The sequence below is a fragment of the Thunnus thynnus genome, chromosome 3 (assembly GCF_963924715.1).
Source record: "Thunnus thynnus chromosome 3, fThuThy2.1, whole genome shotgun sequence".
Classification (NCBI taxonomy): Eukaryota; Metazoa; Chordata; class Actinopteri; order Scombriformes; family Scombridae; genus Thunnus; species Thunnus thynnus.
Window position 1 is genome coordinate 34,073,988 of NC_089519.1, and position 26,103 is coordinate 34,100,090.

Below are 26,103 nucleotides of genomic sequence, written 5' to 3' on the forward strand. Positions count from 1 at the left end.
ACAGGTATTTAAATGTGCAGCTCACTCACAGGGTGTATGCATGTGTGTCTAAAGGCCAAAAGAGCGTTTACTTTAATTATCCTCTGTGTGCTGTAGCCTTGTTCCGGGTGCATAAACTTCAGTTACAGTGGCAGCAGGTCTGGTGACCTGAGCACAGCCAGATTCCTGGATCAGCTTGTACTCTCAAGGATGAAGGCTTGAAGTGAGTATGATGTAGTACTGCACAGACAAAGGACAGTTGACGTAAATAAGTAAAAGTAAATAAGTAAATGTTTAAGTAAAGTAGTGACGTTGGATTAGGGGAAGATTTACAGCCCCTTTCCAAGATGATGAGTGATGAGTTGCCATAAAAACACTGTGATGGCCATTTTTCACTATTCTCTGATAATTTAAAGATTAAACCAGTAAATAATCAATCATCAAATTAAAGGAACAATATATTTCCTTCCTTAAATATTTCTCTCCACGTCGTACAGTACACGGTGTACAGGAGGACAGAACAAATTTGCTTTGTAGCAGATGAACGATAATGTTACAGCCGTATTAGGCAATTTTGCATGACGTCAGCAAACGGCACCAAGACTAACTCTTTGAATTTGCACTATTCAAAAGCAGAGAAATTATGCAAATGAGCATTATAAATTGTCTCTCAGCACAACACCTGCAGCTGCTGAAGCGTGACAAAACCCAGGGCTGAAAAAATTCTGCTTCTGCAGGCGACGACTCTGTTGTTAAGTTGTCATTAAGCTTATTTCTAAATCATATATTTTTTTCCTGATTTGCATGTTAACCAAAAGCAGCATAGGTCATATTGTCAAGTTATTAGATGAATATAATTTCATATCAGGACCACCTGCACACACTAATGCAATCCAATACAACAGCTCTGCCTTAAATTTGACTTTTATGAAGCTTATACATTTTCAGCCTTTGTTGACATTGTCAGAAATGTGATAATTCTACTTTATGTTTATTATTGAGGTCGTAGTGGTTGGTTGTGGTGTTCCTACTATTTAGTCCATCCCATAAACATACATAAAGGGGGCAAAACATAAGAAACCCTTTACAACATAATGATAGAATCAGTATACGCTGATTTGGATTGCATTAGATTTCACAGGTGTTCCTAATAAAGTGCTTGCTGAGGTATATGTATTTGAAAATGTTGCTATTTATTAAAGGACGATAACCTTTCATGGTTTCCCTTTAAAATAAACATTTCTTAAGGAGACAGGCTGTTGAATTCCATTAAAAACCAAAGTAAATAGTTTGTATTAACATTAAAAATGTCTGTCTGAACTACTACTCCACCTTTAAACAAATACAGGCGCTTGTCGTCAGATGTGTAGCCCCGTATCGGTATAAATGCTGAGCCGCAATACACACCCACATATCAACTAAGCTTCATGAGAGAAGCTAATTACTCTCTTCCTTGTATCAGATAACCAGCCCCACGTGTGTCCGCCCCATTATCAGGTTCCCCCGTCTGGTATTAAAAGTTCAGGGATGCCTCTGCTGCTGCTGCCGCTGCTGCCGCCGCTGCTGCTCGATAAATTTTTAAGAAACAGACACCAGGATTTACTCCACAACAAAATATAATTTAATGAATTCACTTTTTCACTGTGTCGATCACAAATCTATAGTGATGTGTAAAAAAAAAAAAAAAAAAAAAGATCCAGCACTCTCCTCTGTCTTAATGTAAGGCATGCAGTCTCCACAGAGCTTTGGACATTGAAAGCTACAGGTCATTACAGTAGGACACACTCACAAAATACACACAAAAGCGCTCATAGTATCCACTCTTTTCTCAGGGGCCCAATAAACATTTATTCTTTGCACATACAATGAGTAGAAGTGGGATTCATCACAACACCGAAAGTATAGTAGTTCACAAATAGCAACAGGATACGCTATAACACTTCCGCTGGGCCTTTTTTTTATTTTTTCTACCTTCTCAGCTCTTGAGGAATAAATGGCATGGTGCGCTGCTGGAATACTTTAATATGTGAGTTACATTGACAGTTACACAAAAAAAAAAAAAAGGGGGGTTAGTAGCTTAGCACATCGTGTGAGCATGTTGCACATATAATGAGGATGATTTTTAACAGCCGTGACTCTTGCATTCAACCCTTTGCAGCGAGCCCTTTTGGACCTGGTTTTTTTCTGAACCAGCGGAGCTTGTAAAAATGAGTTTCATCATTCGGTGAGAAGGACGTCCTTCATTTAGAAGTTACATGCTGCTGTTGTAACTCTCATATAAAAAGTGCAGACATTATCTTGTGTCTATGGTGCAAAAAATCCTAATGACCTCTGGGATTCAAAGTGGCCTCAGCTATATAAATACAATTATATATTTGCCTCCATATAAAAATAAAATTAGCAATACACAAATATTGCACGCCTAAGGAGTTTCAATTTATCAGATTATTGACAAGCTATTGAGGAAAATGTACAAACATGGAAATAATAAACCTTCTGGTGCAGTATAAATAAATATTTAGATATTCAGTTTTAATTCCCTATGCATGCAGCATGTCTCTCTGGCTGTTGGGGGGGCCAGGTGGGGCAGAGGTGGAGTCACGGCTGCCAAGAAGGGGGGGAGGGGGGGGAGAGATGGAGTCGGGCTGTGCGGTGGGTGAAGGTCACGGCAGAGCAGCAGGTAGTTTCTCCAGGACAGAGTGGTGGGCGGTGCTTCTCAGTGCTGCTGCGCGTCCAGCTCCCTTTGGCGGCAGCCGACGGCGGTGATGAGAGCGGCTCCCTTGCCGCTGCCGTCCTCCGATAGCAGGAAGTTGACTTCACATTTGGGGGCGAGTTCCTTCACCGTCTGCTGGAAGATCCGAGAGAAGCTGTGGGAGGAGGAGAGCGACAGGAAACCGTGGTCAGGAGAAATGCTTGCTAGTGCAAGAAACAAATGCTGTCAGCTGTCAGTTAAGCTTTACAACTAGGATGAACAGCAGGGTAGAGCAAGACAGTTAGTGTCTCATGAAGAATTACAAAATTATCTGGATAGCTGAGAAAAAAACTCTTCTTGGCATCCTGCTGAAATATGTTATGGCGTCTTGTGGTTGCTGAAATACGGCGGCTGCCAAAAAAATTCAAAGATTGATGCCACTAAGCACCGAAAAAGAACATTGGAGAAATACACTGCAGGGAAAAAAATGGTCTTTGCACACCTGTGTACAGACAGGTTTGTAGAAGATAAAGAAGAAAAGCTCACTGTCAACACATGTAGACAGTAGCTATGTTTTGGTTAAGCAACCTTTGTCAGGTATGTCACACAGCAAATGACAGAAAACCTATGTATGTATGTATGTACAGTATATGTTCCCCACCTTCCCCCATAAAGTAAAAAAAACCTACTATCAGTGGGCAGTATCCACCATTCCAGATAATAAAATGTTTCACAACTGTTTCTCCACCTTCTCCCAGACTCACAAGACTGTTGATTACTTGCTCCCTATGATTGGCTGATTATCCTGTGTGTGTGTGTGTGTGTGTAAATATACCGTACATAGGCTTGCTATCATTTTTCTGTGTGAAATGTCTGACTCAAGTTGCTCGACCGAAACATAGCTACTGAATAAATAAGTGCTGACAGTGTGTGGGAGCAGAGAAGTACAGTGTACAAAAAAAATTGACCACAATTATGATGACACAGCTCGTCTGTGTGTTCCTGAGTTATGGAGTGTCTCTGTCGACACAGGCTGCCGGAGAGACGATCATATTTGATAGACTTTAGTGCCTACCACTGCTTCTAACATCATCTGACAAAATATAAGTTATCTGTTGTGATGCAAGTAACGATTATTTTCCATTTAATCCTTTAGTTTGTAAAATGATTGAAACAGTGATTAGATTTCTTATGTTGCCTGACCAACAGTCCGACACCCAAAGATATTTAGGTATTTAACAAGCCCAAACCATCAAATGTTGGGCATTTTTGTATACATTTTCCTTTTTTGCCATCTTTTCACTAGTTATACAGTTTAAAACCATAGAAGAAGAGTCACTCTTGAATAGCAGAGCTACAATAATTAAAAAGTGAGTTCCCCTCTACTTGAGTCACATCACTACTCTTCCAAAATGGTTGATACCAGAAAAAAATAAATAATTACAACCTTTACAGCCTGATGAAACTCAATACATACTGTTGTGTTTTAGAATGAATGAACCTCTCTCCACCCCAAACACGCCCTCTATTATGTTCTTATCCCGTGTCTTACTGTGGGTGCAGCTTGTAGAGCGTGCCGTCCACGCCCACGGTGACGTCCAGGTGGTCCAGTCTCCTGTTCTCACGGATCTTGTCCACCACAGCAGCCATCCCGGCTCCGCAGATCTGAGCCGCGCGGCGGGACACCGTACCGCACACCTCCTTGACGATAATACTGTCATCACAGGTGCTGTCGAGCCCCAGCTGCTGCAGGATCCCCCTGACCTGCAGCAGCGCCAGACGATCGCTGTGGAGCGGGAAGAGGGAGGGGGGGGGGGGGTGAGAGCGTGTCAGAGGTCAGCCAACAGCAGGAGAGTCACCGGATACCTCACAGCTGTTCCCAGAGGCTAAGGTAGGCTTAAACAGTGTATAAACTCAAGTCGTCACATTGCATCCCCCTCCTCCTCCTCCTCCTCAGTCTTAGGTGTTATCCCACTAGATGTTACTTTTCTGTGAGTACTACTGCTGAAGCATGTGCTTACATTATCCTCTGCTCCTCTTAGCCATATAAACCAATACATATCCTATATTTTACAGTACAGCCATCTATGTCTGGTGTTTCAAGTTTTTTAATTAGCTTTTTCCTATCGTGCAGGAAGCCACCAGTTTGCAGTATGAAAATCAACCCGCACCTGTTCGCTGTTTGATCTACTTAGATAATCCATTGCAGTAAACATCACATCTGCTTTGACAAACACTTTAATACTGTATGGAAGATAACACCTCTTGGGTATTTGTGTAGTCTTCAGTACAGTAGCAGCTGTTGTAATTTAAGTGTTGAAATTTACTGCTATCAGTGTATCCACTTTCCCTAAACCTGTATCAACTATTTTGCTTCACTTAATTTCCTACGTTTCCCATAGTACACCTCTCCACCTTATTTAGAATGTAATATGCAGCTCCATATACCGAAACAAATGTGTGATTGTTGAATGTGGGTACAAACTGGTGGCTTTTTGCAGCTGAAGTCATGACACAGAACATTTTTCTGTCATTCAGCTTAGTTTTATTGCATTAAAATCTACTGAAATTAACTGTTTATCTGATGGAATTATAAATATTTAGAGTTGCATGAGATTTTTTTTCGGAGCAGTATGACATCTCAGGGTGGATTTTTGATAAATATGATGGGTTGTAACAGTCACAACGCTACTGTGTCTGATTCTGAAAATAAAACTGATTTTGATGTGGCAAATGTGAAATGATTGACTCACCTCTCTATCTGCGACAGGAACTTTGTCTCAAATATGCCCCTGGTCTTCAGCGTCTCTGAGATTTGTCCCCGGAAGAGGAATCCACGCTTGGTCAGATCAATCAAAATCTGCCTGACGATCTCTCCCAGGTACATGCCGCTGCACATCTTCTCATATCTGAGACGTGTAAGAGAGAGATAAACCTCAGTTAGCACTAAGATGACAAAATACTCATTGAAAAAATTACAGTTTTCTCAGTAATGACCAGATGATGCTACAAAGGATTGCTTTTAAATACCTTTGTTTTCCTTCGTTGAGCGAGTTCTCGTCCACTGCCTGGTCGTACTTCGTCCTGATGTCATCCAGGCATCCGTTGTCTCCGAACGCCCCCCACTCCATATTGACACACATGCGACCCTCGTTTCCGTCCACTATCTCAATGTTCTGCAACTCTTCCATATAACAGGCGTTACTGCCCGTCCCTGAGAGGAGACGAAACCACAGCTCAAACATCTCAAGAGGAACATCAGTGATTACCTTTCTTTAAACTTTTCATAACAAATTAGGGGATTAAATGTCTACAAGATGTTTTAAAAGAAGTGGTGTCGAACTCACCTGCGATCAGCCCCACCTCACAGGTGGGTTCCTCATATGCGCAGGTCATCATGGTTCCCACTGTGTCATTAACAATGGCAACCACATCCAGCTCAAACTCCTGTGAAAATAAACAACAAAGAACATTTTATCTCAGGCAGCAATACGACGAACAGACATATTTACACTGTCACTGTTTTATCTCACAATTCAAGAATCATGCGTTGTGTTACAATCCAGTAAATCAATGCACAGAGTAGATTTAGTTTGTTAGAGGTCAATTTGATTGAAATAATCTTATTACCAAACAGTTTAAATCATGTTGCTATTTTTTTTTTTAGAAAGGTAACGCTAGATAGTTGTTTCTCTTTCTCTGTAATGATGATCACCCAAACTAAATCCTTACCAAAATTATTGTAATATGCAATAATTACTCATGATTCCAGGTTTTCACACATCATTCATGTCCACATTTTTACATCAAACCATTGTCAATAAATTGCTGTGTTGACAGCAGGATTAATATCAGGCCTGGCAACTTTTTCACAACCCCACACTGAGCACAATGTAGTTCACTCACATTCCTACACAGGCTATACAGTAAAATACACAGGCTGTTTCAAAGAGCTGCAAATATCAGGAGCTCTGCCAAACACACAAAATACAGAGTCAAGAGTCATCCTCGTCATCGCCGTAGTAATTCAGAGTTTCAATAAGACCCCACACTGCAGGCACAGATGGGCACACCTCTCCACAACAGTCTGAAATCGGTTTCCCAAGGCGTTATGACATGCTCTTACAACAATAAGCACACACTGCACCAGTCCGGCATTGGTTTTTATATGTCGGTTAATGATTTACAGTCACTTAATACTCACTGGTTCCTCCATCTAAAAGGGTGAAATTGAATGTAAGAACCTCAAAAGTGATGACATATGAATAATTAAAACTTTCTGAGTAGAGAAATGTTGCACAACAATCAATATTGAAATGTGTTTCATTGTAAAGAGCGACTTGCTGGCTCTGCTGTATGTGCTGCTGGTGGATAATAAGTGTTGTCCAGCTGCAGGTTAACAGAGTAGGGGGGTGGCGAGAAGTGTCTTTATGCTGAAACTGCAAAATTGCAGTTAAGTCCAAAGGTGTCAGTAGGCCAGGATTAGCACTTAATGTGGTCATGTGATGTGGTTGACAAGTATAATATCCTCGTGTATTTTAGAAGGTGGTCTGTTTTCAGTTGTATTTCTATATTCTTCTTCTGTGTGGGGCAAATGTTTTTATTTGTGTACTTTCTCAGAATTAAGCAGTAATTTTGTACAGTAGGGATATGCAATGGGTAGACAAAACAAATGCTTCATGACAAAGGCCTTTAGCTCTAAAAATCACAGCAATAACATTGTTGAAGAAGCTGGTTGAACAGCAGTGAGTGACATTTGTAAGGTATTAAAGAGATCTGTCAGTCTGAGCTTTGATATAAGATAGATAAGAAACCGAGCAGTCAAAATGAGCCCAAACTGCAGGGGCAGTTGGTCCAAAAACACTTTTTTTTTTCAATTTTTGTTTGCCATATGACAACAAATGACAAACAAAACCTACATTTTCAAAGATAAACAGCAGTTAGAAGCTGAAACTAAACAAGGGAAATATGGAAGATATTAATAGTATAGATTGTTGACAAATCTTAACCTAATATTATCATTATGTATCATTAATGTAATGTAAAGCTTTGATTTAATTATTTTAAAGTTTAAGTTCTTTATCATGACATTCTTACCTTAAAAAATCTGACAAAATCATACTATTTTCACTATTGTCACATGTAGCGTAATGTGTTAAAAGCAACAGACAAGCTAACTATAGTGTACGTGTTATCTGTGTAGCAGCATAGCTAATAACGTGACTGCATCGGATGTATTTCCTGTCTGTACCTCTTTCCTTTTGATTGCGTCACGAAGAAGCTCCACCACATCTTCACCCTCACAGTCTGTGGCTTTGAAGCCTTTGGTCCAGGTTACGAGGATTCCCTGAGGATCACATGACAATTTGTAAGACGACATCTAACAAACACTGTGTCTGGATGGAACAACATTTTATAACCGTCTAATGAGTCTTCTTTCTAGAACGGGAACCATTGATACCCTGCACATGAAAGAAAAATATAGATGTAGACGTTGGACCTCATGCAAGAACATTTTTGTATTCTTATCCAAAATCTGTCTTTTTTCTGTGAGGTTTGCTCGTACAAAGTCGGATTCACCAAACTCTCAACTTAACAACCTTAAAATGCATGAAGGTAAATCACTCATTTCGGCCTGATGAATGTCATCTGTTCGTTAGGAGATCTGATCATTAGCATAGCAAACGCTTCTAAAACCATCATATAAGGCGACCTGTTCCTCTCTGTTTGTGGGGAAGTTTCATCCACAAAATGTTACAAGATAGTAGCAAGAGGAATTCACACTGCTGAGATTCAAGTACCGCTGTCTGCGATCATCAAACAAACGTAGCAGTGTCAGTAGTCGTATTAGAAGACCCGAAACGATTAGAGAATATGAATCCAGCTGCCAACAACGTGTCATCAGAGCAGCGTTGTACTGTGACAGAAATAAAGAGGGAATAGTTTGACATGACGTTAGATGCCAAAAAACGTCTTTCCAAAGCAAACGCTCCAGGAGGAGAGAATATTACAGCCTACAGTAGGTAATGTTATAGTCAGCTGCAACACAACATGACACTGGACAGAGACCTGCAGGAACACCCTGAGGCGACAACTACTGAAATGTGGAAGCTGCTGCGCCAAAATATGCAGATAAAAATAAGAGTCATTTTGCTAAGCTCCACCTTCAGGTGGTAGGAACCCAGGTCTGGTCTTATTTTAGCCAGATAAATATAAACGTAGAATTTGTGCTATTTTTTTGAGATAATTGCAAGAGAACATACTGCGTCCAGGCTGGTCTGATGGCAGGGGAAGGAGAAGGTGAAACCCAGCGGCAGACGAGCACTTTTCATTCCCATGTAGTCCAGGAAGTCGGAGATGCAGTGCACGATGTGGTCAAAGAGCTGGGAAGAGACATGTTTTTAGTGGGGAGATATGGGAAGGTTTGACATAGCTTTACCATCTATGGTGAGTCAAAAATATCTGTTGGATTGCCGCCAGAGCGATCAAACCATTGTAGGTTTAAAAAGGTTTGGACTGACAGATCTACCAAATGTTTGTTTTGACTGTAATACTGATAGATAGAAGTAAATCTATATTAAAAACAGAGAAAGTTCAGGAATAAATCTAGTACTGGTCTAGTAATACTAGTACTGGGATGCTAAGCAGTGTTTCAAGCAAAAGATATTTCTAAATAAGCATAAAATACAACAACAAAGAAACAAACTGTGGATTGTTACCTCTTCTCCTGTGCCCTGCATGACTTCTATGGGAATGGCGTAGATTTTGTTATGCATCTCCACTGATCGCCTCTTCCCGCTACGGATCTTTACCAGAAGCACGCGGAAGTTTGTCCCTCCAAGGTCCAAAGCGAGGAAATCTCCATTCTCTGCATTACAAGAGAGGCCTTGTTAGCCAACAGAACTAAATATCTCACCCCTAAATACGTTTTCTACCATTGTATTGATTTTATTTTTTTCCCTGACACTTAAATAATACAATTTAAAAAGCATGGAGGTCTACTTTGACTTAGATTCACAGTGATTCATAATGTCATGATTTCAACTTTTACTGCCATATACAAAGAATCCCTGAAAAAAATGTAGGCTACGAAAATCTTAATGTACTTGTCTGAACATCTTGTTGCATGTGACATTAATCTCTTAACTGCCAATATTAGATAAGTTTAATGTGATAACATTTAACATGGTGATGCCTGCTGATCTTTTTAAAATAAAGTGAAAGAACCTGATTTATGGCTACAAGTTCGGAAAAATGCCATGTAGACAAACTGTTGTCTATTGAAGTACAAACCGGGGAGACTCAACTGAACTTCTCAGTCCATAACAGTGCAGTCCTCCATTAACTACAGCAAAGAAGAGGATTTAGTTTGAGTTGTTTCACCTCTTTGTTGATTTAAAATATTATTGGCTGACCTGGTGATGTGAGCACAAATACACTGTTAGCGTTTCCAAGGTTTCCCCTAATAAAATGGTTGGTGGATGAAAACTCTCTGATGGAAAATTAGCGTCCAAACGTCCAGCTGGAGATTATCAACGTAACTTCATCCTGATGTCTGATAAGTAGGGCTGCTTGCACTTATGTGGTGACTTATTCCTCACACATCCCCGGCCGAGTGTGACTGATTGGGCTATTTGCCTCTACTTCTTCCGATTAATTATTAAAATGCTGCCTTTGTTGTTTGATATAGTGCCTCTCTTGTTTCCCTTAAGGGTTATGTTATATTTATGTTATATAGACACACAGCTGACATATCAGCTGAAAAACTAAAAAGAATTCATCATTGAAAATAAGTATTATATATAAAATAAATGATGGCTGTAAATAAATGATAAATTATTAGTTAATAATAAATAAATTGCAAGAGGAAACAAATTCTTAGTCACCTGATCCATCCGGTGTACTTCGGACAAAGGTGGGCAACATTTTGACTGACGCTTCCTTGTGGCTGTCCTTCTTGAGGCCTCTTTCGATCTCCACCCTCATCCGTTTCTTCACTTCTAACAGCTGCGCTTTGCTCAGCCGGAACTCCGCCAAAGTCTGCTGGATCTGTCGCGCCTGCTCCGTCAAACGGTACGCCACCGCCGTCACCATGGCCGCGCCTTTGCCGCTCCCGCTCTCAGACAGCAGGAAGCGGACGTCCGAGTCCGGGACCAAGCGACGCACGGTCTTGTGTAGACGGCGGGCATATCTGTTCAGAGAGAAGAAAAGATTGTCATGGAAGAGGCCTGATCTGTATGACGATACCCAAAATGTTCTTTATAGGAAATCAGAACACCGAATCCTCTTTAGAAGTGGACATATAGAAGATACTGTAAAGTATTTGAGATGGTGTTGAATGGTATGAGCCTTTCCTACGACCAAATCACCGCTTGAAAAGAGTATTTTATGAAGAAACTTCAACCCCAAACCAAAAGCAGAGAATGGGATGGAATTTATGTCTGTGTTGTTTTGGGGTTTTTTTAAAGATTATTTTATGGGTGTCTGAAATCTTCCCACAACTAAAAGGAATGTCTGGTGTGCATCCTCTATATTCCTCTGAGGATTTTGTTTATAGGCTTTATTTTAACTGGAGTTTGCTTTGCTATCCCCAAGTTCCCTATTCATCATCTCATTCTGGTTTTGATGGTCTTTTTGGGGGGGAAAGTCTAGGCAAACAAGAAGGCAAATTTCCATAAACTTCATCACAACTTTCAGTATTAAGTATTGCTTGAAGTTAGTCTTTGTCAAAACTCACTGAGGGTGCATCTTGTAGAGAGACCCGTCGATACCCACGGTGGTGCGGAGGCGTGCAACTCCTTTGTTTTCCTTTAGGCGAGAGAGGATGCCACCCAGTGTGGAAGCAATTAGATTTGCCGAGCGGAAGGATACAATGGTGCACACATGCTGCACAGCCACGCAGTCTTCATCTGAAGGCTCCACCCCGAGCCTCGTCAAGATTTCCATACATTTCTTCAGCCCTTCCTTAGTCCTGAAATCAGAAGTATTTACCAGTATTAAAAACCTTATTCATGTCCATGTAAAACAGTCACCCATACCTTTAAAACCTCATCAAATAGTGTAAAATACTAAAGTTTTTGTTTTCATGCTTATAGAAATTCTTTGCAATAATGGTTTTCTGATCAAATGACTACACTACGAGTCACGCCCCCCCGCCCCCACTCACTTTTCAATGGCAGAAACGTGTTTCGTCTCAATCTTCCCTTTCGTAAGGAGCTCAGGGGTTATCCGTCCCTCAAACAGCAGACCTTCTTTGGCCATCTTGACCAGGATGAGTCGCACCAGCTCTCCCATGTACATCCCACTGACCATCTTTTCAAACCTAAGACCAGAGAGATGATTACAGATGAGGTGTCATGTATATACACTTAGCATTAGTCATTCCATCGTCTTTCAAAGAGATCTCCAGTAGAATTGACGTGCTTCTGTTGCTTGATAGGATGCGGTTTTGTTAAGTCTATACCCCCTTTTACTATTTCTAGGAGGAACATTATGGCTGCACTTTAGGCCAAAAACATCAAGAACTATATGCTCCTGATTAATGCATGACAAACAGGGACAGGATCCCTAGGAAATCAAGTTCACTGCTTTGTTGTAGGAGATAAAATGCCTCTACTGAGGTGGCTACATAATTAAAAACAGGACTGATGCATATCAACTGCACTGTGCACTCATTTACATTTAGGAAAGAGAATATATGTATCACAGAAACCACATCCTTTAAAAGTTTGGTTTCAGCTCTTTGTTTTGTCCTCCAAAAATGGACGACGCTTATCAAGTGGTGGCTTTTTTAATGTTAAGATTACAGCAGTTGTATGTTTAGCCTTATTTTACGCTGAATGTATCTTTCACCATTTTGAACCAATGTTGGCCAGGGGTGTCTCATAGGTTGGAGAAGTAAAATCAGTTTTTGAAAAGGGCAGTCATTAATCTGTAGCCACAGTATCTCCCAGGATTTTCCAAAAGGGGGCATTTCTCAGAAAGACTGTGCTTGTTTAGTAAAACTCTTGCCTGAATAAATAAAGGTTCAAAATATCTTACAGCTGCTTCCCTGGGTTGATGGAGCCCCTGTCGATCTCGCGGTCGAACTCTGTGCGGATGTCTTCGAGGGAGCCGTCATCCCCGAAGGCGCCCCACTCAGTGTTGACACACATCCGGCCCTCGTCTCCTTCCACCACGTCGATGTGACGCAATTCCTCCATGTAGGAGGCATTCGTCCCCGTTCCTGAAAGGATGCAGAGCTGCATGACTCCTGTGGTGCAAGGCCTTTTTTTGCTCTGCAGAGCTCAATATGCAGAGTGCATCATCCTAATGATGCCAAGGTTAGGATTGTAATAACTTTGGCGCCCCCACATGTCAAACTGTGCTCATGGTGCTGAATGGAGCTTCGGATAAATGTGTTGACTAACTATGATTTTTGCCCAAATGACACAACTCTGATGAAAGATTGAGTGCAGTCATTTCCTCCTGCAGTAGATGCTGCACCAGACCACAGTGAAATTGTATAATCCTCTTTGTTTGTTTGCCCCGCCCAAGATTAATAAAAAAAATCCAGTCTGTGTCTTTACCTATGATGATACCCACTTCACAGCGCTGATCATCAAAACCACAAGTCATCATGGTACCAACGGTGTCATTCACCACCGCCATGATGTCTGCCTCATAGTCCTGAAAAAATGAGATAATCATGTTAAACTCAAAGAGAAAATCAAAAATAAAAGCCACCAGTCAAACGCTGTTAAGTTTGGACTAAACTTGTAAACTCACCCCTCGTTTCTTGATGGCCTTGTTCAGGAGCTTCACAACATCCATCCCTTCTACTCCACTGGCTTTAAACTTCTTTGTCCATGTCACTAAGACTGCCTATAAAACAAATGGTTTTATAAGAATGAGCTTTAAATTACAGTTAAGACAGTTTTGGCAACACTGAAGGGTCTGTCCATTGCTATTCCAAACACAGTTTGGTCTCCAAACACATTTAGGAACATTTTGTCCAAAAGATACTGTGACTATAATTACACTGTATTCAAGTTTTCCAACCACCTACTTGTTTTAGAAACGTATTTAGAGGCAGTCTTGACAATTACAGTACACTTAAAGTGTTGAAAGAATTTTATCTGACATGTCTTAAGAGTATATTAAGCATCTAAAATTATGAAAACAACATTTCTGAGCAGGTAAAAATGCCTTGCCATAACTTTTTGGCCATCTTAATGTAATTTCATGTCACATATCTGTTGTAGTCTGAGAAATGAATTGTGGCACAGTTTACCTCATCCAGTTTGGTTTGGGCACAGGGAAAGGAGAAGGTAAATCCTACAGGAAGCTTTTTGTCCTTGATTTTTTGCTTCTCCATAAAGTCACCCAGGCACTCTGCAACATGGTCAAAGAGCTGCAGACAGAAAAGAGACTTTGACGCTAAGGAATAACAAGAAAACATACCAAAACATTTGACCAAATATGACATTTTTTAAAGTTATTATTATAGATTCATGAACTGTTCTCTCATATCACATTACCATTACTGGACATAAGCATAAATGCCAAAAGACTTGGCAGTTCCAACTTCTCAAATGTGAGGATTTTAAGCTTTTATGTGTCATAAAGGATAATAAACTGAATATCTGAATATTTTTTGACTATTGATCAAACAAAACAAGACATTTGAAGATGTCACAGACATTATAACGGGAGTTATTCTGACATTTTATACACGAAATTATTAATCGAGGAAATCAACAGATTATTCGATGAAAATAATCATTAGTTGCAGCCCTAATAAAGTTTGTTAACTTACTCTACACAATGACAGAGGAACAGTTGATGTTTCAGGCTTTACTCAGTTTTACTTTAAAACCTTTGTGGCCCGTCCTTGTCACAGGTTGTATGTGTTCAACCAAAGAGTGACGTTTCCATTGGTTCTTTTCCCTTATTTTCTATCTTATGGATCATTTCAGATCATTGAGAACAAAGGATAATACTGTATATCGATGGCCGAAGAGCAAAACCTCCTATCTGAAAAATGCGCTTTTTTTGAGAAAACTAAAAAAAACCTGTTGTTTCCTTGCAGAATGCTATTTGTTAAGGACACCCAATACATAATACACTGTTTTTGGACTATATTACTATATTATATGTTAACAATACTGTAATAACCATACAAACATACCGTAATATAGTCCAAAAACAGTGTATTATGTATTGGGTTTTAAACAAGTTTTCTCAAAAAAGTGCATTTTCCAGATAGGAGGTTTCGCTCTTCGGCCATCGATATATTGTACCAGGTGACAATTTGGTTAACAGTGTTTGTCATATATCAATAATTAACTTGAGTTCTTGAAAAGCTTTCAGACCACTTTTCGAAATAGTTCATATAATTTTAGTAAGTTGACAGCAAACTTAGAAACTTGTTTTACAAATTCCACTCTGACGATGGAAATATTTATTTATAATTTTTATATTTTACCAAAGCACTCTGGTAAAACAAACCTCGTTGTTAACAAACCTATTCATATATCACGTTACGTTTTTTTGGCCAGCTGTCCCCCTTGACATTTCATTAAACAGCATCTGTCTGTGCTCTGTCTGAGTAAGTCATGCTCTGAACCAATTTACACAGCCTCAGACAGTCACTCATGTTTTGGTTATCATGTTACTATACGACTGCCAGCTGTTCTCTCCAAGTTCAGCGTAGGTCAGCGTAGCTTCTGACGTCACTCTCATTACCCTGAGCACTATTAAGAAGGTCATTTTACACTAACTGATCCTCAACCCAACTTTATATGCTACTGGGTTCTGTACTGAGGGCAGACACAAACATTACAACTATTCTGCAGTGGAAACAACTGAATGTCTGAGCTGAGTCACGTAGCCTTTTGTCGCAACATCCAGACATTTTTAAGAAAATATGATTCAGGTCTGATTAGGAAGTCACAAGGAGTTTCTACTGCAGTTTATTGCATTTTCTGTAGAATATGTCTGACAGAAATTGCATTGTGTATCTTCTCTTTTCATGTCTGTGAGGCGCTTTGTGTTAGCTTGTTTTTGAAAAGTGCTGCTTTATCTGAAAGCTTAATGGGAAAATAGACAAGACGTATGGCAGAAATGATAAGCTGCTTCTTGAATCTATGAAAATTCAACACGTACATTAATTTGACTGAGTGATTTAACATTTAAACACATTTTCGTTTACCTGCGTCCCGCTCCCGTGAATGATGTCATCAGGGGTGTCATAGACCTGGCTCTCCATTTGGACCGGCTGCTTCTTGTCCTGCGTCACCTTCACACGCAGGATCCGAAAGTTTGACCCCCCAAGGTCCAGAGCTATGAAGTCTCCCTTTTCTGTCAGAATGAGAATCAAACATTAGAGATTTAAACATGTTCATTTGCAAGATTCTTGTTTTTTTGATCTCTTTACTTGCACTTCCCAGAGATTATTAATCTATCAAACGATGTAAGAAGTACTGTGGTGTCTCCTTCCCTCTCCTACATTCCTTTTACATGTTTTCAAAACAAACCAAGTGCTGTATTTCCTGTGTGCCAAATGATTTTCCCCAAGCAAGATATAGATTTAATCACAATTTCAAACAAAATGTCCCAGATTGCTCTAAATATGGGGAAGAAACAGCCTAACATATAGGGTAACTAACTAAGTGACCTTAAGGCCCCCAGCAAGAACTATTAATTTAGAATCTGTAACTTTTAGGGAGCTAATAAAGTGATTGTTTGGTTGCATGACAGTGTAATTTTTATCTAATTGGTTTTTAGATGGTTTACTGTGCTAAATTAAGTCTCTCACTCCAGGGAAAGTTTTCACTTGATTGGAATGAAATTGTGATGTTTTGTTTGGTTTTTATTTCGCATTACGTCTTCGTACAGCTCCAGAAATGCTTGGCCCAGTTCTGATGTGAACGTATTCATTTTTAATATCCTACTAAAACTGGAGGCTTTGCTACTGCTCCCAGAGGCCGTCGTCATTTCCAAGCTAGACAATAGAAAAAGCAGCTTCGTGCACAGAGTACACCGCAGAGTAATCGACATGAATTCTTTTGGTTAACGTACGCTGTTGTACTTGAGATACGGTTCATTTGCTCTCTCTGTGGCTTCAACTTTTAACCTATCCCTATATAATTGTGATTAAATCTCAATATGTAAACTGATCGCAAAAAGATGAATGTCAATAATAAACTATAAATGTTTGAGGTGGTGATTTCCCTTCCAACCCATCAAATGTTATGATCAAAGATCTTTTATTAACATCGGCATGGGCAACATGTTTCACTCTGCTTGTCGTTGGGATCTAAAATTTACTGTACACACTAATATTCCACTATTATTCCCAATATGGTAATATTCTGAATTTGATACGGGTCATGTAAACAGTATATTCTGTTTGGATATTCTGAATCAGACCTTATTCCGAATGTAGCATTTCCCGACTAAGATGTGGGGTATGCCAATATTATGCTGGTTTTAGGAGCAGGAGCAGCTGTTCAAGGTGGGCTGGCAAGCGGAGCGCGCCTTCTCCACGACGGGGACAGAGGGGATTGGTTATCATCCTGACACACAGCCATGGACAGTAACAACTCCAAAACACCACCAAAAACACTCAGCAGTGAAGTAAACATCATAGTTAGATTTATAGTATCATTCATATCAATATCACTTATAAATATCAGGTAGCAGCTCGCTAATGTTTTTCACCTTGCTGGTTTACTTCACTGCCAGCAGAAATCTTGAGATTCCCGTTTACACTGGAGCAGAAGGAAACCCTGAAAACCCTCTGCATGTAAACAGGAATATTAGTGGAATATTCATTCATTAGCCATGTAAGCAGCTTAGCAGGAATATTGTCTTTTTCGGAATAAGGGCAAAAACCGGAATATTTTGTGTGTGTAAACGTTGTCATTGTTAAAGATGAAACCAGTGGTTTCCAACCTTTTTGGCTTTTGACGTCTTAGAGGAAGCAGTGTGTAGTCGGGGTCACATTTCACATGTCTATGAGTTGTTAACAGCTCCACCAAATAGTGATTTTTCCCTCTAAACTTCCCACATGCTTTCATTTCAATAAATGTTCAAATGATCCAATATTTCACCAAAAATCAAAGATTAGATCTTCTTTCCTCTCCCATTAATCATCTCACGACCCCTCAGATTTATCTGCTGACCCTTTGGAGGGGCCCGACCCCTAGGTTGGGAACCACTGGACTAAACTAGCTAACTGTATATAAAGTAGTGTAAACTAGCTCCACCTCCAGCAGCTACAACAGTAACATGCTGCTCTAACACTGATGCTTCACTATTAATAATCTAATGATGTCATATATAATAATATATCAGTCAGAGGGACCAAACCACTACTTTTACTGCAATACTGTACCTTTAGTTAGTTGTAATGGAGTATTTTCACATTGCTGTACTGGTACTTTTACTTAAGTAAAGGATCTGAATACTTTTCCACCACTGTGACATGCCATCGCTGACATGCAGATCATGGCGGTCTGTCTTTAGAATCCAGATCTCTGACAGGTGTGTAGTAAAACACACAAATAACAAACCTAATGATTGAAGTTCATAATAGAAACAACCACAATGTGAAACCTTCAGAGACAAAAGGGATGAAAAAAGAAAGCGCCCACGAACAAAACGACCTTATTTTAAGATGCACTTAAGCTAGTTTTCCACAAAGCCCTTTTATGCGAGACGAGCCGCCAGCCAGGTGCTGAGGTAGAGTATCACCGCAGACGTAAACCGATCCTCCGTAGAGAGAAGCTTTCTCGTAACATCAGATACGGAGTTGGTTTCATTTTGTTATTCTAAAATGAACAAACAACATGTTGCCTGTACTGTATTTCTTTCTGGCAGTCAAATAGTGTAGTAGCTCTTTTATTTCACAAACATGGATCCGATTGATTAATTTAACACTCATCCAGAGCGACGTACAATGAAAAAATAGACAAGGATTAATGTCTTGCAAAAGGACACTGCAACAGAACACATGATAGTCTGTGAATGTGCGTTTACTGGTACTGGGATCAACTCTGTGACCTTTCAAGTTACAAAAAAAAAGCTACTGAGACATCCCGCCTCCTAATATAACAATGTTGTTCATGTATTGCCACCCTGACTGTAGTGTTTGCTGCATTACGCTATTTATCCTCTTGACCTGAGTGGAATGAGCTGTGACCAGGCTTTGACATATAGAAGTGTTACTGATTTGCTGCAGAGCATGTGTCCATTTTAAAGCCTCGGCCCCTCTATAATCTCAGCGCTAGCGCTGTATATGTAAGCTGTAATGCTACTTCTCCATTTATATACATGTTGAATTTTCAGTATTTATTGCTGTGGTTTCATTGAAACTGAGAATGTGTGTGTAGGGGGGGGATTCACTCTCTTGCCAAGAGTTAGATGAGAAAAGCGATACCACCCTCACATCTGTTTTATAAATATGAATCTACAGCCAGCAGATGGTTAGCTTAGCTTAGCTTAGCACAAAGACTGGAGGCAGAGGGAAGACAGCTAGCCTGGCTCTATCCAAAAGCAACAAAAGCTCATGATCTAACATGTCATATCTCGTTTGTTTGATTCATACACAAACAGAAGTGTAAAAAGGACAACAGGCAACCAGCAGATACTTCAGGAAGTCATTGCTCCCAGCCAAGAAATAAAAATATAATTATTTTCTGTCTATAGGCTTTGCAGTTTTTGTACCTTGCTTGATTGCTTGAAAGCAGTAGATGACAAAGAAAACCCCCAATTTACTAGCTTGTTCTGGACTTTCAGCCACATCTTATGAATCTTCACTGTTATCACGTGACTACAGTTTCATACATACTGAAACAGATGTGGTTGAAAGCTCCAAAAAAATACAAATAAGTGGATCTTAAGTTAGGCTAATTTTTCTTTTTTTGATACTGATTTCTTTTTTTCAGCGATAGCCATTCACTGTATCTTTACTTGCTTCTATAATACTGCAGTTATTTTCATTGTTACTGGCAGAGTCTGCCGCTCCCATGCAGGACTCAAATTGCACACCCACGACTGAGAGATTCACAGGAAGTCGTGCACGCATGTAGTGGACAGAACTCATCATTCAGTCATAATGGCATAACGAATGTTTTTCAGGGTAAAACCTCAGAGCTGAACTGATATTTAAGCTGGATTTGTGAGGCTATAATGGGAAATTTGGATGAGCTGTTCTTTCTGCATTTTTATCTTTTATTAGCTTTTTATTAATAGTTTAATCTCATTACACACTAAAGATTACTTTGTGAACTGACATTATTAGAGCTTAGCCATGACTTCCTTTACTCTTTTTTCCACTGAGACACACAGAAAGTCTGAGGAATTAGATTTCTGAAAATACAGATTACAGAGAAGGAGAAGTTATCTTTTATTCTCATTGCCCATCGTGTTTGCCACTGCTCATCTGTTTTTCAAATGATTATAGGGTTTAACTGTCGCCGCAGTTTCAACTCTGACCTTTGCTTGTTCGCCCCCCAAACTCAGTCGCCACCTGAGGCTATTTATAATGTGAGAGTTGGGCAGAGTGGCCTGCCCCCCTCCGCTGGCCTTGTTCGGGCCTCGGTCTGTACGACATGCACTTGATGTTATTTCTGTGTACAGTACAGGCACTGTTTACTAACAAGGACAAGTCATGCAGGGCAGCAGCATACAGGCCTGGTTTGAGGAGGTGGCGAATCTCTTGACTTTGGCCAGTGTGAGTGTTACGAGCTGTTCAGTTGAAGTGGTTGGTTTGTTTCTTTGAGGACAGTTTGTGTGTTGAAATCACAAAGAATATATTACTGTAGCTGCGTACTCACAACATTGAGACAGACGTTTCAGATAGAATACAAAACTAGGTCAAAACCTAGTATATGGCTGGACCAACCGTGTATGGCCAGTTTGTTACAAGGATAGTCAGTATTAGTGTCTATAATTTGAATTCCTGGATATCAAGTGTTCATCTGCAATTTTCTGTAGTGATCCCAGTAATATTTGTGGTTTAAGCGTGCTGAAGCAGCATATCACATGACACGGGTAAACTACGTATGAGTAAAAAAATGTTATAAATGCAGTGATTGTTATTTGGAGTGCTTTAACGGTTCGCTCTGCCTCAATGGCTCCCAGCGCCTGGAGAGCTGTTTTTTCTCTCTGCGAGCTCGTGCAGTTTGTTCCTGGTTCGGATGCAGCCGAAGCAGTGCATGTGCAGCAACCACCAGGTGAGCTCCTGACATCATCCTGAGGAGCGACATGACGCTCCCCGACCTCATATGTTAATGAGGTGGACAAAATATTAGGAACACCATTCAATATAATGCGCTCCAGTACACCACCACCATTCACTACGACCTCAATAATAAACATAAAGTAGAATTATCACCTTTCTGACAATGTCAACAAAAACTGGAAACGTATAAGCTTCGTAAAAATAGAATTTATGGCAGAGCTGTTGTGTTGGATTGTATTAGATTACACAGGTGTTCCTAATAAAGTGATCGGTGAGTGTAAATCTAATGTTTTTGGGGGTCTAATCTCGTTTATTATTAACTTACCCCTAAAATGTTTTACTTTATGGTGATATGTTGTATGTAATGTTGTATGTTTTGTTTTATTTGTTCTTTTTAAGTGAGACTATACTGTAACATAGCCATATAAATATTTTTTCTACAGGAATAATAGAAATCTATCTTCTTTTACATCCACTTTACTAATCTTAATTTCATCCAAAAATAAACAAGGCATAGTCATCATTGATGTAATATGTTATTCTGTCAGACAAACGTTGATAATCCAATCCTCAGACTGATAATTATCAACGTCGTGTTTTGCAAATGGTTTTTAAAGGCTTTCCTAAGCTCAGGCGGTCATTAAATTGTCTGCCATTAAATTAAATTCAGGAACAATAAAACTGAGATTAAGACTTTTCCATCTGACAGCGGCTGTGTGATGTTATGAGATGAACCCAGTGTGTGATCAGCCTGTTTGAACTGTTTGGCCCGGGGGGGCTAAAACAATACTGATCTACTGAGTCCAAATCCAGAGCACAATCACAAAGAGGCTTATGTCACAGAACAGGCCCTGACGATTTTAACACATCAGCACATTTTTTTAGACAGATAGAAACAGGGTACATCAGGCTGTGCTTTAACACGCTAACATTATAGGTAGACTGTACACACACACACACACATAACATGACACTGTACCGTAGTTAAACAACAACACTGTTATCATGTTATGTCTGAGCGGGATGACTTTGCTATAATCTGATTCAATTTGTCATCCTCATGATGTTGCTTCTTTTACAAAAACAGTGACATTCCTCATTTGTCAGTGTTGGTTGTATACAATGCGTACAATTAGATTTTAGCAGTTTGCTGCATCATGAGCTGGTGATTAAAAACCTCATGAGGACTTTTAGGATGTTAAACTGTTCTTTTTTTTATATGGTGGAAATTTAGTTTTGTTGATGCAAGTTGTTTAATATATTTTTTACACTTATTTATTTCTGTTATATGATCTTGTCAACTTGTACAGCTTCCACTATTTTTTATATATCACATATATATTTATTTTTTTGTACTTTCTAGCTATTATTTGCTGACTCAATGGGCTAATTCTGCCATGAACCCTAACCCTAACCCTGACCCAGAGTTGGATCAGTGGCAGATAATTCAATATTTAACTAATATTTAACTTCAAGCTGAATTTTGCAAATAGAGGAGGATGTCCAATACCTATAGTGTAAAGGGAATTAGCAGCTATAATCAAGTTCTTTTCACACCAAGTTGTCAACTTTTCTTTAAGCTGCACAAAATGTTAAAGATGATCTCCCTGATTTTGTTAAAGTGTCCCCAAAATACCTTATTTTCCCCTCAGCCCACCGTTTAAAATGATTTGAAACTCAACTGTGAACATGCATGAAAAGACATTAAAATAGATCATTAAACACCTGCAAACTCCTGCAGTTCAAACTGACATCAAAAGCAACTGGAAAAAAAAAGTTTGGGGCTCTGTTGGACATTTAACCAAAATCAGGGAGGACATTTTTTAAACAAACATGTTAATTTAGCATAATGATCTGCGTTGGCCCTGATACTCTTCACGCTCACTCTACCTGATCCATCAGGGATGGACCTGACGAAGGTAGGAAGCATCTTGACCGTGGCGGTGACGCTGGTGTCGTGGCCGAGCCCGAGCTCCATATCCTTGCGGAACCGGTTCATGATGTCCTTAAGCGTCTCATCGGAGAAACGCATGGAGTACAGGTACTTATCGATCTGAGGAGCAGGCACAGGACACACAGAGCGTTAGGGAGCGATAAAAACATGACAAATTATTGAAATAGCAGAAAATGTACAAACTTTTGGTAGCTTTTCACAGCCTGTTAACAGATTTGAGGATCAAATCTAAGAAAATTATGCATTTTAGGAATTTCCATGGTGTGGAATTTAATGGAGAGAAGTAAAAGTAACAATTTTAACAAACAGCAACAGGTAGTTTAACCACAGATTATAAATCAAGTTGTATTATAGTGGAGCAACCTGAGGTTAACTTGCTGGTGAAACTAACCTAACTAACTGACTACAAACTGACTTAAACTCTTATGACACTGTCAGACTCATGATGGACAGATCAAAAATCGATGCAGTAGAACCAGACACATCATCTTAGTTATTCCATTCATTCTTCAATCTTGTCAAAAACCTGCTGCCTACATTACCCATAATGCAATTCAACATCATTCACTCAGCTGTATAGATCTGGGTGTGTTGTGCTAGTGGCAGCTATCGTAGCCTGGAGCTGCTAACCTTAAGCAGACTCCTCCATACCTCCTGATTTGATTCATTTTTTCAAAATTGTAGTCTTCAGCCCCAACAACCAATTGATCAGATTTCACACAGCTCCCCCTGGAGCCACAAACGTCTTTGTACAACCTTTTTCAAATATGCAATAGTACTCCCCCCACAGCTGGAAACAGACTTTGATGTGTAAAATCTATGGAGACCTTCCTTCCTTTAACTTAACTGAAGAACAATGGATGAACATTTAAACACTGCCTACCTTTCCTCCTTCAGTATGTCCCCATGGTTTAAATACAATAAAATGCTCATATAGAATATAATCAACTTGAGATTGTTTTTGTTTGCCTCCATCTCATCAATTATTGTCCTATTTCAGGACACATCAGATTGTATTACCACTTGCTTTACTGTTTGCATGAGAGGCATGCTGGGAGATTGGATACTGAGGCTGAGTGGTAGTGAAAAAAAATCAATAGATTGATTCACTTAACGGAAAGTGCCACATATTGTGGCACCATTAACCCCCCAAACCATGACACAGTTGTAGAAACACATCAACATGACACAAAACTGCTGTAGATCAACACAAAGTGGAGATACTTAAGGCTTTATCAATCAATCCAGCAATATAATAATCAATTTGTGAAAAGAGGCTACATTGTGCAGTTTAATTGTTGTATTACAGTTAATGGAGTGATGTTAGGGGGGGATTTGCACTGTATATTCACTGTTATTGTTACATAATCACAGCGCATGCCACTGGGCTCACCACCATTCAGAAATCTATTCTGTGCCATGAGACACAATCCACACATGTGACGGTCATCATGCTTCCCTGTGTGGGTTTACTATTTTTATCCTCTGTGAAACATTGCAGAGAGTTGAATACAGTATGACATGATTTACAAGAAATAACAGGAGACGGATCACTCCTCCTTTCTATTCCTGTGCTTCACTGTCAACCTTTTGGACGCTGTGTGTTATTAGAGTTCAATCGTTTGGTTTCTGTTTAATTAAATTAAACATTTTTACTCTAGCTAATTCATTAAAAAAAACAGCCTGACATATATTCTGTCTCTGCTTCTTCCAACATTTAATTGAAGCTATGTAATGACACCAAGACACCCTGTTATTTATGGCCGCACCATTACAGTAAATGGAAATTTCCTATTGATGTCAAGCATCATTGTGTGTACATTCCCTTTAAATTTAGCCTGCTATATTTGTTTTATTTGGAAACTGTTGAATCTCCACAAATTTTAAATGAATTTTCTGTACGTGTGAGCTGCTCAACATGAGTTTGTAAAGACTGACGATGAAGAGATTGACACTTCCTGCTGTATTACCACATTACTTATTATGGAATTTAGTCATATGGTTGGTTAACTTTCATCCTTTCAAGGAAGGTTTTTACCCCCTGTAGAGACTGTTCCAGTAGCCTACTTCACCAGAGGCACGTGCATCCACTGCACTGTGACATCATGCATGACATCATGAATCTCCCAATCCCGTCAGCCGCAAAAAGCCCTTCCATCTCTACTGCCGCCCCCTCCGGGAACAACTTGCCGGTCTGTCATTCTATCCAGTGGCTAATTCGCACTGAACACAAGGTCAGTTTCTCTGGATGGCTGCAACCCAACTCAGATTTCACTGATGGCACTGGTCCGCTAACGAGTTTAATCATCTTTGCCAGAGGTAATGAGAGAAGAAGAGTGTAAACAGAGGAGGGATGAAACAGGAAAGAAAAAACAGTGAAAGAGAGTAAGAAGGAATGAGATGAAAAAGCGGTAAGGGAGGGAGGGAGAATCGCAGATCTCACGACTTTCCTCCAACAGCCTCTCACAGACACCTGTCTGCTTCAGATGCCCTGGCAACCGACGCTCCGGAAACACTCGATAACGAGGGTCCGTCTGCACCACATCACCACCATCACTGGCCACAGCCCTTCTCAAGGACATCCATGCCCAGCACTGCTAAACCCTGAGCGAAGTGCAACATAATCAAATCCAAATTTGAGTTCATCATGGCCTCTTCCTCCTCCTCCTCTACTTCCCAAATGGTGCATCCTTCTTTCCCAGCCTGATACGCCCCACAGACTCAACGCTGACTTGCACCTACCATTAATATGGCCACTAGGCTACTGTCACATTACACAAATCTCCAACACAAAGGGACTTCTGTAGCAGTTTTAAGCTGTTTTCACTCACCTTTTTGAGTTGATCATCCTTCAACTCAGTGAAGTAGTAGGCCAGAAGCTGAGCTGCTATCATCCTGCCTGCACGTCCGCCAGGAGCTGTCAGCGACTACGAGGTGGTTAGATAGTAAAGAAGGAGGGAAAGGAAGGCTGCCGTACGTTCTCTCCTGTCCCCCCACGCTGATCCCTCTTTATCCTGCAGTAGAGGAAGAAGCAGGCCTGAGCTGAACACCGTGGCAAGGCAAGGTTAAAAAGGAAAAAAAGTCTGAAACAAGAGTGCAGCAGTGGCCGTGCCTGTTAGTCTGCGACAGGCACACACTCACAGCCTCACACACACACACACACTTAAACACACAAACACACACAGAGGCTGGGTTTGACCGTGTCTCCTCCCTCTGAGCTGCTAGCTCCCTGTTAGCTCTGGGGAGATG

The 26,103-nt window shown here is 40.1% G+C and overlaps 1 protein-coding gene across 2 annotated transcripts; it reads right to left on the minus strand.

Annotated features, from left to right (window-relative positions):
• Nucleotides 1–1,651: 1,651 nt before the first annotated feature.
• LOC137180198 (hexokinase-1-like) lies at nt 1,652–26,103 on the minus strand. Of its 2 annotated transcripts, XM_067585483.1 has the most exons (19): nt 25,686–26,103; nt 22,791–22,953; nt 15,864–16,012; nt 13,944–14,063; nt 13,439–13,534; nt 13,240–13,339; nt 12,713–12,896; nt 11,838–11,993; nt 11,409–11,642; nt 10,558–10,862; nt 9,391–9,539; nt 8,935–9,054; nt 7,923–8,018; nt 6,876–6,887; nt 6,019–6,118; nt 5,702–5,885; nt 5,425–5,580; nt 4,224–4,457; nt 1,652–2,846 (listed from the first exon to the last, which is right to left on the minus strand). In XM_067585483.1, exons 1-19 carry the CDS (start codon nt 25,746–25,748, stop codon nt 2,696–2,698), a joined length of 2,772 nt encoding a protein of 923 aa, XP_067441584.1. In that variant the 5' UTR covers nt 25,749–26,103; the 3' UTR covers nt 1,652–2,695. The 2 variants fall into 2 exon arrangements, with proteins under 2 accessions (XP_067441584.1, XP_067441585.1); XM_067585484.1 differs by lacking the exon at nt 6,876–6,887.